Here is a 12870-nt window from a genome sequence, read left to right as displayed (position 1 = left end):
CTCTAAGGATAGAAATAATGTCGGTTTTGCTTATCAGTCACAGTGGAGGGATCCAAGGCAATACAAAGAACGGCAAATGGGAAGCAGGGCTTAAAATATTCTACAAAGGTGAAATCCTTGTTAAGAAGTTACTGTGTGTGGCTTCCTAATTTTAATAGAAACCTGAACTAGTCACTCAGAATTTATTTTAATCCAACTACAGTTGTAGTGAGCAGCCCTAAGTTATCTGTCTTTACCAACTGATATTGCTAAATATCTGGATGATAATGGTGATTATTAGGATATGTTATGACAGGTCTGGTCCCCCTCTTCAATTTTAGACAGTACAGATTGTATAATTCAGTGTAGTATGCCTGATGTAATAGAAATTGTCATGCTTGATATTCCTGGCAACACTGGAACTTCACTCAAAAAAAAAAAAAAAGCCCTCCTGAAAGGGTGCAACCTTGCTAATGCTTTTCAGTTTTTCTCAATAGTTGTGCAGATGCACGTTACAGAATTGTTGATTAATACTGACTTGAAGATTCAGTGCAGTCTGAAATACTTCAAAGAGTGAATCTCTCTGGCATTAGTTAGTTGGTTGTAAATATTTTAACTTCTGATTTTTTTCCCACCCAAATCCGAGCCTGTAGCATCCTAATCCAAGTAGCCAGGAGGGTGCAAAGGAACCTTCAAGAGTGATAGGAAAGTAGCAAATCATGTGCAGCATGTCTCCAGATGAGCTATATCTTTAACTGGACAAACTCTGTGCCTTCATTCCTAACAACCTCTTGGTGAAGGATGGGCACTGCAGAGGCAAATTTTGGTGACTGATGAGATCAGACCATTACGCAGTGGAACATATTTTCAGGATTGCTATTACCATACAAGTATGTTCTTAGCTCATGCTCCATAACCTTATTTGCTTTGTACTCTGCATAATGCTGTAGTTATGGTCTTAAAAGATTCCCAAGCAGACTAAACAAAATATGATATTCATGGTTCAATTGTGAGGAATTTTTCTGAGTGACAGAAATGTTAGGTCCAGTAGTTAATTCTTTTTATTTCAGAGACACCATTTTTCCTCTCATGAAAAGTATAAGGTCAAAGAGTTTACAAAGAGAGGCTTTGGTGGTGTTTTGTTTCCTGAAGAGAATAATTCATACAAATGTGAGTTTCCTTAAAATGTTAAATTTAAGTTTTCCTGAAGAGAATTTGCATAAATTACTAGCCAAGAATGTCCGTCTTGGCCAACTTCATCTCTGTTCCCTTTTGGCACAGCTCAGACAAAATAACTGAGGTTGGGCAAGAGAGAGGCCTTGTGAATTTGGGGTTTAATGAACATGAGAAGTACAAAACAGACAATTTTGGCAGATTTCATTGTAACACTCGAAAATGTTTGTTTTTTCTCATATCAAGGCTGCAGAGAGGGTAGAAGTGTTTGGTGAATTTGTTTTGCGTTAGAATTACACTTTCTATTTATATAATCAATGTTAGGTCAGTTGTTTATAGCAGAATTAATGGCCTTGTTTATACAGTCTTCTGCTTTTATACATGTAATTCTTCTCTTCTTCCATGTTCAGGTTAGGGTTTGGTTTTGGTTTTCTTCATAATGTACAATTGAAACAAAATGTGGTGAACATGTGTGTGTTATTCTAGACTTTATTAGAATTCACTACTTGTAAGAAATACAACAATATGTGGATGCACTTATGTAAACTATGGTCAGAGGGGATTTTTGTGTTGGGTTTTTTTCTTTTTTCTTTTCTCATCATCATAACTTTCTTTTCTGCCAAGATGTTTCTGGCAGTTTTTAAAAGGTTTGCCATTAAAAACGTTATAGACCAAATGGGTTTTAGAAACTTTATTGAGGGCACTACTTAAACAAAGGAAGAGTTGGCGCTGAACTCCTTTCAACAGAGCTTTGCACTGGGGAGTGTTGATATCTGGAAGGGAATAAGCAAAGACAACAAAACAGTAGGAATGACGCCTATTGCTGTTTTTAAAAGACATTAGAAAATCCCTCATAAAGCAAATATTTTTTTACTCCTGTTCTTCTGTCACCTCAAATGCATAAAAAGATATACCAGAGGCAGGAATCGTGCTTTCTCTCCCTCCTACTTTTTTTTATCTTTTACCTTCTGCCTTTTTTTTTAAAAAAAAGTCTACGTGTATTTATACCATGTATCATGTGATGGGGAACATTCAGACCATATCATTATACCAGCATGTACTTAAATCACTTATTGCCTTAACACGGTGATAATATAGTGCAACATAGTGGAAAATTACTGTTACTGGCTTTTAAATTGTTAATAAGGCTGTGACTGCTCCTGAAGAACTTCACATGTTAGCAGGAATATCCAAATATTTATTTGTGCTTTATCTTTCCCATAAAACTGCACACCCTTCTAAACTTGCTAATATTTAACATCAAAAATAGTATTTTAAAAGAAGAGTGTAATGAATTTGATGGCTGGTTTCTTTTTTTTTTCCTTCCAGAGCAAGAATTTACTCTTTGAAAAGATCAGTCGTGGTCCAAAAAGAAGAAAGAGGGTAACTATTGGAATACTTTTTAGCCTTGTGTAATCTAGAGAGAATTAAAATCATATTGTTAAAATGAAGAGTTAATCTAATGCATTTGTATTATACCTTAGATAATGTGTAAAGTCAGGGAATCTCTGTGATAAACTACTATAGCCAGCTTCAGAACTGTACACTGGCTACAAGATTTATTTCTCTAAATAGCCTACTACTTTCAGAAGATGCACTTCAAGGCAGAACATTAATTATAAAACTTCATATTACCTGTGTTTTAAAATTGATCCTATCTGAATAAAACCATTTAAAATTATTTAAATGTGTCTAAAAGAGAATTTAAAAGTTCCCTCCTAAAAATATTAGTAAATTTAATTACCACTGTCCATGCATGTGCATATGTTCTTTGGGTGTAAATGACACTAGAGGTAGTTCTTTAGCAGAGTTTATCTTGGATGAAACTCCTATCTCTATGTCCCACTTGCTTGAAAGACAAAGATGACTGGGCTCTCATTGTTCTGCCCCTGGAACAAGGAAGGCAATCCATGTATCACAGAGAACCTCTGCACAGTCTGCCTCACTACCGTCTCTTTTTTGGTAGCGTCGGCCTTTCTTTTATTAAAAAAAAATCATTTTCAGGCAGAGTCAGAGTCTTTAGCTTTACTGCTGGCATACTGTTTTTCTAAAAAGTCTAGCTCTCTGCCAGAAAGTAGCTTTTCAAAATATGACAGCACAGTTTATACTGCAAATGAAGTAAATTTAATTTAAAATAACAAGCATAAGTGAAGATTATTTATTTATTTAGCTCTCAAACTTCTAGTCTTCGCTAGAAAGGGAGAAGATAAGTTGATTTCTTACCAGTTCACACATCACTGGCAATCAACACTGTGCAACCATGAGTAATGATCTGACCTGAACTTAGTATCTGCCTCCTGCTTACATTTGATTTTTGAGTTTGTTAGTGGAAAAGGAAAAAGGGTAGGCATCTGATTTTAATTTTTAAGTTTCGTGGAATGTTTATTAATAGCTAGAACAACATGTTAAAGTGGAATTCATGCAATATATACATGAGAGGAAAAAAATGAAAAAAAGAAAAAGACTTTCTGTCTCTGAAATGACTGGTGTAATTGAATACAAAAGAAGCAATTGCTGGAGACATGACAGCTGCATGGCCAGGGGTCACCCAGAATTTTGAAGATGAAGCTTCAGTGTCTTGCTTTGCAGCAGATTTATTCTCCTAGCACAGGCATGTCACCTAATGGTAAATTCATTAGAATTTAAGGTGTTTTAGAGTAATACTGTAATGATTACTAATGCTTTAATGAACAATTCAGAATTTTCACTTCATCAGCAGAAGGGTAACCTAGAGATGTCACCAGCAGAGTGTATGTCTCCAGAAAGCAAAATGTCCACTGGATTCCACTGCTGCCTTCTGTGCTCCCTGTTACTCTTCCAGGCCCTTCTGCACAGACATAGAGTTTCCGAATCTTGCAACAAATTGGTCTTTTGGGTCTGATTGTCCCAATTCTAGCTTAAAACAAGTCTTATGGAATGGTGTAGGTAGTAACTCTGTTGTACCTATACAATGTGTAACAGTCACAGAGGCACTACTGAGGTCTGGAATACCACAAATTCTAAGTATATGTTGCATATTCATATATTTATAAACACACATGCAAGCACATATATACATAATCAGTACATACAGCAAAGGTGTGTATTTACCATGTGCTACTGTGTAATTTTTTTTGTAGCACTTGTAGTGCCAGACAAGGAAGCCTACATGACATCTAATTTTAATTAGCCATCCTCCATTTTTTTGCATTTCTATGCATGAGCATAGTCCTGTCCAGAAAATAATATAATATCCCGAAGTGTCAGGAGCTCTTCTGTAATCACTGAGTCATGTTACTGTGGGCTCAGAGCTGTGCACAAAGGTGCTTGGGAACTTGCATTGCTTTGAATTCTGCACAGCTGCATAGGATTAAACATTTTTTAACAAATCAACCAAAATATTTTACATTATATTTTGATTTCTTTTGTCTGTTAAGAAGGATTTACATTTTTATGTAGTTTCATTCCCTTCTACTTTATTTCAAAAAGTAGCAAGCAAGTACCATTCCAAAAAGAAGACCAATTAATCTTCCTAAGAATCTAAAATAATTCCTAGAAGTTTATGCAACAGTTGAATTTCACTAAATTAACATTAAACAGAACTTCTTTAAACAAACACAAACAAATCATTTACATATGTCTTATTTCTAACAATTTAAAGCATTAAATTAGAGTTAGTTTATTTTCAAGGGTTTTTCCACATTCATTTCTGATTCTTAATATTTTTATGTTTTTACTTGCAGCAGGCAAAACACTCAAAAACCAGTGGAAGTAGGCAAAAGGGCTGCTCTGTGCTATGATTAAGTATTAATGATAGCATCCACAAATCTGGAGAAACCCAAGGGGTTAAACTTGAAGGCAGACAAACCCCAAGTCTTTTCCAGGGATTCAAGAAATACTTGGGATATTTGAAAATAAATATTTCGTGCCCATTTTGAATGCTTTTTTTTTTTTTTGATTCCTCATTTTTGGTGAAAGAACCACAGAAATATCTCAAGAAAAGTAATTTCTGTAACATAGTCAGCCTGACAAGAATCAGGAGATACTGGAAAATTTGCATTCCTCCACTTAAGCAAACAATTTTTATGGCATCAAAAACCTGCACACTAGAAATTTTGTCTATATCTGTGAACGAGAAAGTACATACTTGAATTTTGTTTATACAGACACTGTAACATGCCAGAAAGCAGGTGTAAATGATATTTAATACTGAAGTGCCACTAAACTGCTTGCTATTTGTAAATAGAGTAAATACATTTTATTACATTGATATAGATAAAATTTGAGCATAGGCTTTCTATGTTACTTCATCTGCAATCTCCAAACAGTTTTGAGACAGGATCTGTTCATCTTCAGCCTCACATTGTGCTGCTTGCATAGTGCAAAGTGAAGTTAAACCCTCTCTAGGGATCTTCTTTCCAGCATTCCCTTGTTCTGGCAGTGGTATGAGAGCCATTTTGTATGCCAAAACCTTGCTTGGCTCTGCTTCTGTGCCAGCAGTTATTTTATCTCAGCATCAAGAGAGGAAGCAAGGAGGGGTTTCCTGGAGAGGACATGGGCTGAAGAAGAGACTGTGGTCAAAATGATTTGGTGGTCTCTAACTTGTCTCTCAGCATAATGTCCATCAGCGTCTAGTAATTTAATCTAAAGCTTACCTGTACTTCTCTAGCAAGTTCTGTCCTGCCTCAAGAATCAGGGAGGTAGGTCTGCTGTGGTTTCTCTGCTGAGCTGGGGAAAGGGGGAATGGAGCAAAAAGGCAGTGTTTAATTCAGATTGTCCTGTATTCTTGCAAGTCCTCCTCCACTTATATTCCTTTCAGTGGATTGAATTAAATTCTTTCACAAAAAAAAAATTGTAGAAACAAAACAGTGATTGACTTTTAGATTTAATCTCTGGAAGCAATTTTTTTTCCAATCTGCAAGTGTTTGACAGATAAGAAATGCATAAATACATTTACTAATCCTAGTTACCTTTTATGTGTTTCCCTGTTTCTAATAAGTTTAAATAATTTTAAACTTTTTCAGAGTGTGAACCCCTATCTGCAAGGACAGCGACTGGATAATGTTGTAGCAAAGAAGTCTGTTCCACAGTTTTCGGATGAAGACAAAGGTCCTGAATAAGTACAGTAAAAATGAAAGATAAAAACTCATGCCATCCCCTGCTAGACTGTAATATTGCTTATATATAATCATCTATGAAAATCCTTGTGAATGGCAGCATGCTTATTATTTATACGACTGTAGATGAAAAACAGCTGTATTTATAACAGTATGTTCTAGATAAGAAAAATATGGTTCTGCTTTTTGTTAAGTTACGGTAAAAGGACATTTCTGTTGTTTTTATTTTAGTCATGGAGCAAACTTTAAAAATGTTAGTCATTTTAATAGCTAACGTGAGGTAAATGGTCCTAATGAGCAGCTTGTAAATAGAAAGATGAAAAAATGCCCAATCTGACTCCAGCATTTAATCTTAAATGTTACTATGTTTGACACATGAAAATTTTAGTTTTATGTTTTGTTCGCAAATATTGTTACTTAGCAAAGACAAAGTATTTATTTTACCAGAGAATTTTGGCTTTTGGTCATTTTAATAAACATTTAAGCAATCTACAAGGTTTGCAAAGTGACGTTTCCAAAATATTTCAGAGGCTCATTTGTCTCTGTTATTTCTGTGCAAATTTAAAAATTAAAGAACTGCTTTTTGACTCTATTCACTGGAATATTTTTCTGTTAGTTTTAATCATTCCTTAACTTTCCTGAACACTTGCACATCTTTCTTCTTTATCAATGAAACTGTTATGTTGAATCTCCCCCACAGTTCTTTGTCTGAGTAACAGCAGCATTTGTGCATTATAGTGTTCTTAAATTATGCTTCCAGGGGATATTATAAATGAAGATGGAGACATTTGTCTGTGTTAATAAGGTTGTATCAACAACCTCTGAATCTAAATCCAGGCTATGAAGGTCATTACAGTTGATCTTCTGAAAAATTATGCTACTCTAATAACACTGGTAGCTATCATTGCTCTTAAAGTTGTTCCAGGAAGCTTAAATTGCCCTTTTGCCCCTAGGAGGTTGAAGAACTTTGTATTCCAGAGTTTTCCCTTTCTGAAAGAGGAGAATATAAAATTACCTAAAATTTTTTATTTTTAGAATACATCTGAATATTTAAAGCCATGTGCACGAAGCATTGGAATTACGGAAAAGAACCTTAATTTACAGCTTTGAACTTGAAATCTGTGGAAAAAGAAGTAGTTTCCTTTCCCATCCTACAGAAAAACACAGTAAAATAATGATGACACCTTAGAAAACAAACAGATAAGGAACTAAAGTTCCTAGCTACACAAGATTAAAGTTAACAGGATGGCACATATATGACTGTCAATAGCATTTGCTTTTTTTGTCCCACCACTTGGTAATAAATTATGTATGTAGAGAGTTGGCCCTCTCATGTCATCTATGGGTAGATTGTAAAACTGTGTGATATTTTAGGATGAACTATCATGTCTTTCATCATAGATCATTTTTTAAAAAAATCTGGAAGAGAAGACTAAATAGTATGTAATGCAGTGGGGTTTATACTCGCACATGACACAAAATTGAGGAATTTCTATGAATCACAGAGCTGCCTCCTACTGGCTGGAATACGATGGGAGCAATTCATGTGACAGAACTTGAAATCTCTGCTCCTTAAGCCTACTGTTTTTATCTGCACTCCTGCTTAGTCTTCACCCAGGTTTTGAGAGTTGCAAACTTGCAAAGGTTGTCTCCAAAATCAGCAAAAAGTATATATATGCTGTATATATATATAAATATATAACTATATATATATATAGCTGTATATATAACTATATATATATATCTATCCTTATTAGCTCCAATAAAATCCATTTTAATCACAAAAGTGAAGCAACCATAATGGCAATTAATTCCATTTTTTAAGCTCTTAGTAAGGACCAGTATATAGTAAAAGAAGGTATTTATGGTAAATAGGGGGCTTAAAAACAGAGGGGCAAAGAAACATTGTTTGCTTAATAGTATCAGTGATCTCACATCTAATTTCTTGAAGTACTTTAGGCCACTACACCATTTCTGGGGATGATGTGATAATCCAGAACAGCAAACTGGCCAGAACAGGAGTCTTTGGATTCTGCCTGTGACCTGGGTGGGGCCAGAGGAGCTGTCCTCCTGTGTATGATAGGTCTGCACAGCACAGGCAAAGGAAAAATATCACAATTCAGAGGTGATTTTTGTCTTTAAATGCAAACAAAAAAAATGCAAAAACCTTTAGACTGCACAAAACAATGTGTCTTATAGGAATTGTGTGCTGGAAGAAGTCAAATGCATGGTGGTGAGCAGCTGTCTGCTGAGTCCATTGGGCAGCTTGAGTGTTTCGCCAAGAAGACTCAATAGCACTATTATGAAATTTTAATAAAATATAGCTCTTACACCGTGATAATGAGATTCATTATTCTAATTTCAGTTTCATACTAGAGCTGTCTTACTGTACTGGGATTGGTAGTCCCATGTTGATTTAAAAAAAAAAAAGAAAAAACAAGAAAAAAAAAACCCTTGTCCCTTCTGCTTCTCCAACAAGAGTCCTAACATGTATATGGAGTTTTTATTAGAATCATCTTTCAGAGTCACTGAGTAAAAATACCAACTATCCCCCTCACTAAGAACTCACTTCACCAAACCAATAGATAAAAGAATCTAAATAGCTGCACAGCTCTTGCAGGTGTCATTGCCCTTTTACATTTACGATGCATGTGAATTAAGAAGCATGTCTGTTGATACTGTTGTTTAGAATTTTCATTAAATTAAAACCTTTTTAGAGTATTTTAAAACTCGCAACTGTGTTAATTACCTCTGACGTATTTGAGACACAATGTCCTTGAAAGAAGCTATACAAAATAAAGTGTATTGCCATGCAACATTGATTTTGTCTAGTAAAGAAATATTTATTACTCTGGCTTTAAAAAAGCACCATGTAACTGATCATATTATAGTATTTGATTTGTGACACAAAATTTACTCTGGGAGTGCAATGTGTGTATGCACACACACACACACACACACACACTAACATGCACTTTTAAAAAGATAATATAGTCTGATAATAAACTCAGTAGTGAAGAATATAAATATGTTAACTCACAGAAGAAAGTAATATAAAAATGCTTAGTGAATTACTAAGGAGGGGAAATAGTGATATGCTTCTATATATTGGCACATTTGCATTCACCTAACAAAACTGTGTTACTGATCTATTCAGCAACTCATGAGCAATCCAAAGAAACTTGGAAATAGTTCCAGGAATCTGATGTCAGAGTCCCAAGAGTCACAGGGTTGCAAGTAAAGCTGATCTGAAGCTTATTTTATGAAAATATGATGAAAAGTTCTTCATCCGTTAAACTGAAGAAAGGCACAGGCAGAAAGATGACTACTAAGTCAATTAAGTTTTTGGCTTTGTTGTGGAAATAGTATCACTCAAGCCCCTTTGTTTCAAAATGTCAATAGCTGAGGATGAAGACAGGTATTTTTTGATGATGAAGAGGAGACTTGAGTCCATGCCCTCAAACCAGCTCTCTAACCAGTAGCTTTGTGGAAGTGTTGAAAAACTTTGTTTTCATTTTCATGCTGTACAAAAACTAATTTTTGAACATTTACATTTGTTGGAAAAAGCCAGTAATAACATCATCCCAAAACAAATCTTCTGGCCTGTTTGCTGGTAAGCTCACTAAACTAACTCTAACCTTATTTGTAATGCTGTTAACACTTACAATGTGATAGAAGTTTTATGCAATTGCTTCTTTTTTATATATACACAAATCAGCAATGTCTGGATCTGTAGGACAAAGAGTTCAAAGATAACTTCTCAGTCAAAGTCACACAGATTTATGGAAGAAGAAGGGGAAGGTAGGAGAATTCAGATGATACCACAACCCCATAAAAATTGGAAATGTCTAAGGAAAGTACAATTTCACATGATCCACAGGGGGAATGAGTATGTTCACTATTTTATTAGCTAAGTGTGCTAGAGGTAAGATTTAAGGTACCTCTCCATCCAAGTCAGGAACTATCAGGGCCATCAGGGAAAGAGAGGACATTATCTCCCATTTTGAGACACCTAAATCCAAGGTTTCAGGCTAATGGAATTGACAATTAGATTGAACTATATTTCTGCCATACTTGATAAAAATAAGAGGGCAATCTAATATGCCCTAAATGAAAGACATCAACAATAAAAACCAAAAAGAACATATTGACTCCATTGCCACATGGATACATATGCATACACTTAAAAATTTAGTTTTGTTTGAAGACATGCAATTACCTTCAATACAGTTAAAAAATAATCATATTCAGGAATTATCTCAAATCAGAAGTCTTCTTTTTAAATAAAGAATTATTGTGTCCCTTAAAAGGTCTGCCTGTTTGTGGTGCCTAGAGTCAATGACAGATTCCAAGCATGAGCAAAGACAAGTTCTCTTGAAGGGTTCAGCCACTGACAGTGAGTGGCTTACATGCAGACTACATAAAAACTATAAGGAAATGTAGGTGAAGGAAGTGGAATTGCCATCATGAAGGGCCTCATGAATCACAAATGTAGCTGACTAGCACAGGATTGGGTCCTAAGCCAAGATTTTCATATACAAGAGAGCGAAATGCTCAAATGAACCATTTTCCAAGTACGCTCATGGTCCACATCTACCCCACTCGAGCCTTTTGCTGTTAGGTGAAGAGTGGCACTGAACTCCAGTTCATCGTCCTAATTTGCCATGAGAAGGAAGCATGTACTTTCAGTTCTTATGTTCGCTTTATTTAGGATGCCAACTGCTTTGCTGCAATTACATGAATTCTGATGGTTGGAAGAGCCTCTAGCCATGTGTTCAACACATGGGAGCATAACAAATGTTAAATACGAGTGTCATGGCAGTAGTGTTACCAGTTGGAACTAAAAGAGCTTAAAAAAAATCCTGTTTGACTATCAAGGTCTGTATTTTTATGTGCAGCAGAGGTAGAGATGGTAGGAATTGAGAATGGCTTCAGACTTTAGGTAGCTCTAATCACCTCTTTTTATTCTTTCCTGTGGTTCCTGTTACCAAAACACATGGAATGCAGCTCCTAATGCAATGTATGGTCTTTTACATTTAATCACTATGTTTCTTCATCCTACTCTTCTCTCCAAGAAAAACAGTGGTGGGAGTCAGTGGCTAAATTTCACTGTAAACTGAGTGAGGCAAAGGAGAAAGAAAGCACAGAGAAAAATAATGTGCTACTAGTCTTAAACTCTCCCTCATTCCCTAACCAGCGTCATTTATTTAGAGACCATTAAATGTATAGTGGGGGCCGCTTTCCTGGGAGCCACCAAAGATCTCCATTAGAGATGGTAAGTGTTTTTAGGTCTGGGCATATTTGTTAGATCACAGAAGGTGCATACGACTTCAATGCTGAATTGAATCTTAGCCTCTTTTAATTAGTTCTTTATTCTGTAAAACGAAAAAAACCCACCAAAATCCTAGAAGTTCTTCAGTGCAATATATGCATTCTAATGCCCCAAAGTCCTCTAAAAGTGGCTGAAATTCAAGTGGGATTTCATATGGGGAAATATGGTCCTGATTCCTCAACACAGTAGAGAACACCTTTCTACACTGGGAAATAAAATACCACACAGTGACATTTTGTATTTCTAAATGGACAAAACAGACTTATGAAAGAACACGTCAGGCCATCCAGAGAAACACTCGTACTTCACCATTTGTTAGTTTTTTCCCTTTCTTTGAACAACATTGCAAACAGTCACTAACTCAATTGCAAAACTTTGATTCCAACAGGTGGTGCAATGGCTGTAAGATTTATGGGCTTGAAAGTTGCATTATTACAGTTGAAGTAAGAAACCTGTTTTTAATGCTCAAATGATCAAATTAAAAAATAGTCATAACTGATTTAAGTAAGTAAAAGTCAGTGTTATGATAAGCATGGCTGTCATAGTTTGTGCACAGACTCTGGCTATTGGTTAAATTCCCAAACAACTCTACTACTCAGCTGCCACAGGAGTCTGCATGTGTGGGTAATGTACGTGTGCACAGTTAAAAAAGCAGAAAAGTATGTCCTGCTTCTGATTCCTTATAGCTTTCTCTTGCTACTCCCACAGTGTCTCCAGCTTTGCTTCAGCCTTTCTGGTGGTTACTGGTCTGAAGCTATGGTGTCTTGGAATATTTGTTTTCAGGGACTTTGACGAATGCAAAGTCTTCCAGCATGCAAGCAGTAGGTGCCAGAATGTTACACATTTCTTTTGGTTTAAAATACGTTAATTATTTTCTGCTTTAGTAGTTGAGGTTATTTTCTGATTTCTAACCGTATTGGCCATTTTCTGCTGTGTTTTTACATTCTCAACAGCAACCTATAAGCCTTTAAAAGAACAAGAATTATCCACAAACTTCAAGATAAGACCTTCATAGACCTCCCATAAAATACCAGTTGCTTGTTAAAAAACACTTTGTGTCTATTTAGTTGTGTATCTGGAGTTTCTTGATCTGGAAGTTTACAAAACTGGGAATTATTTCCAATTAAAAGATGGGTGAACAGTTGCAAAGAGGTTGAGGGCTGACTCCACTAAAGGCCAGAGTACCCACAGTTGGACTTGTGTCCAATGCAAATATCAAAGTCCAAGCACATGCTCCTCAAACTGTGACTCCCTTTCCTATAGCTATAGGCTATACACACTATGTTTTCT

The 12870-nt window shown here is 35.7% G+C and overlaps 1 protein-coding gene across 2 annotated transcripts in view; it reads left to right on the top strand.

The window, feature by feature from the left end:
• The window catches only part of SCG5 (secretogranin V), a 31264-nt gene extending 22858 nt beyond the window's left edge, over window positions 1-8406 (top strand). For both annotated transcript variants that reach the window (XM_029964193.1, XM_008925018.2), the window contains exons 5-6: window positions 2482-2535; window positions 6156-8406. In XM_029964193.1, the coding sequence (XP_029820053.1) occupies window positions 2482-2535; window positions 6156-6251 (150 nt within the window). In that variant the 3' untranslated portion in view covers window positions 6252-8406. The remainder of the gene's footprint in view (window positions 1-2481; window positions 2536-6155) is intronic.
• Window positions 8407-12870: the final 4464 nt, after the last annotated feature.

The sequence above is a fragment of the Manacus vitellinus genome, unplaced genomic scaffold, assembly GCF_001715985.3.
Source record: "Manacus vitellinus isolate BGI_N305 unplaced genomic scaffold, ASM171598v3 scaffold_6_pilon, whole genome shotgun sequence".
Taxonomy (NCBI): Eukaryota; Metazoa; Chordata; class Aves; order Passeriformes; family Pipridae; genus Manacus; species Manacus vitellinus.
Note: the sequence above shows the minus strand (reverse complement) of the source record. Positions and strands in the feature narration are given on the sequence as shown.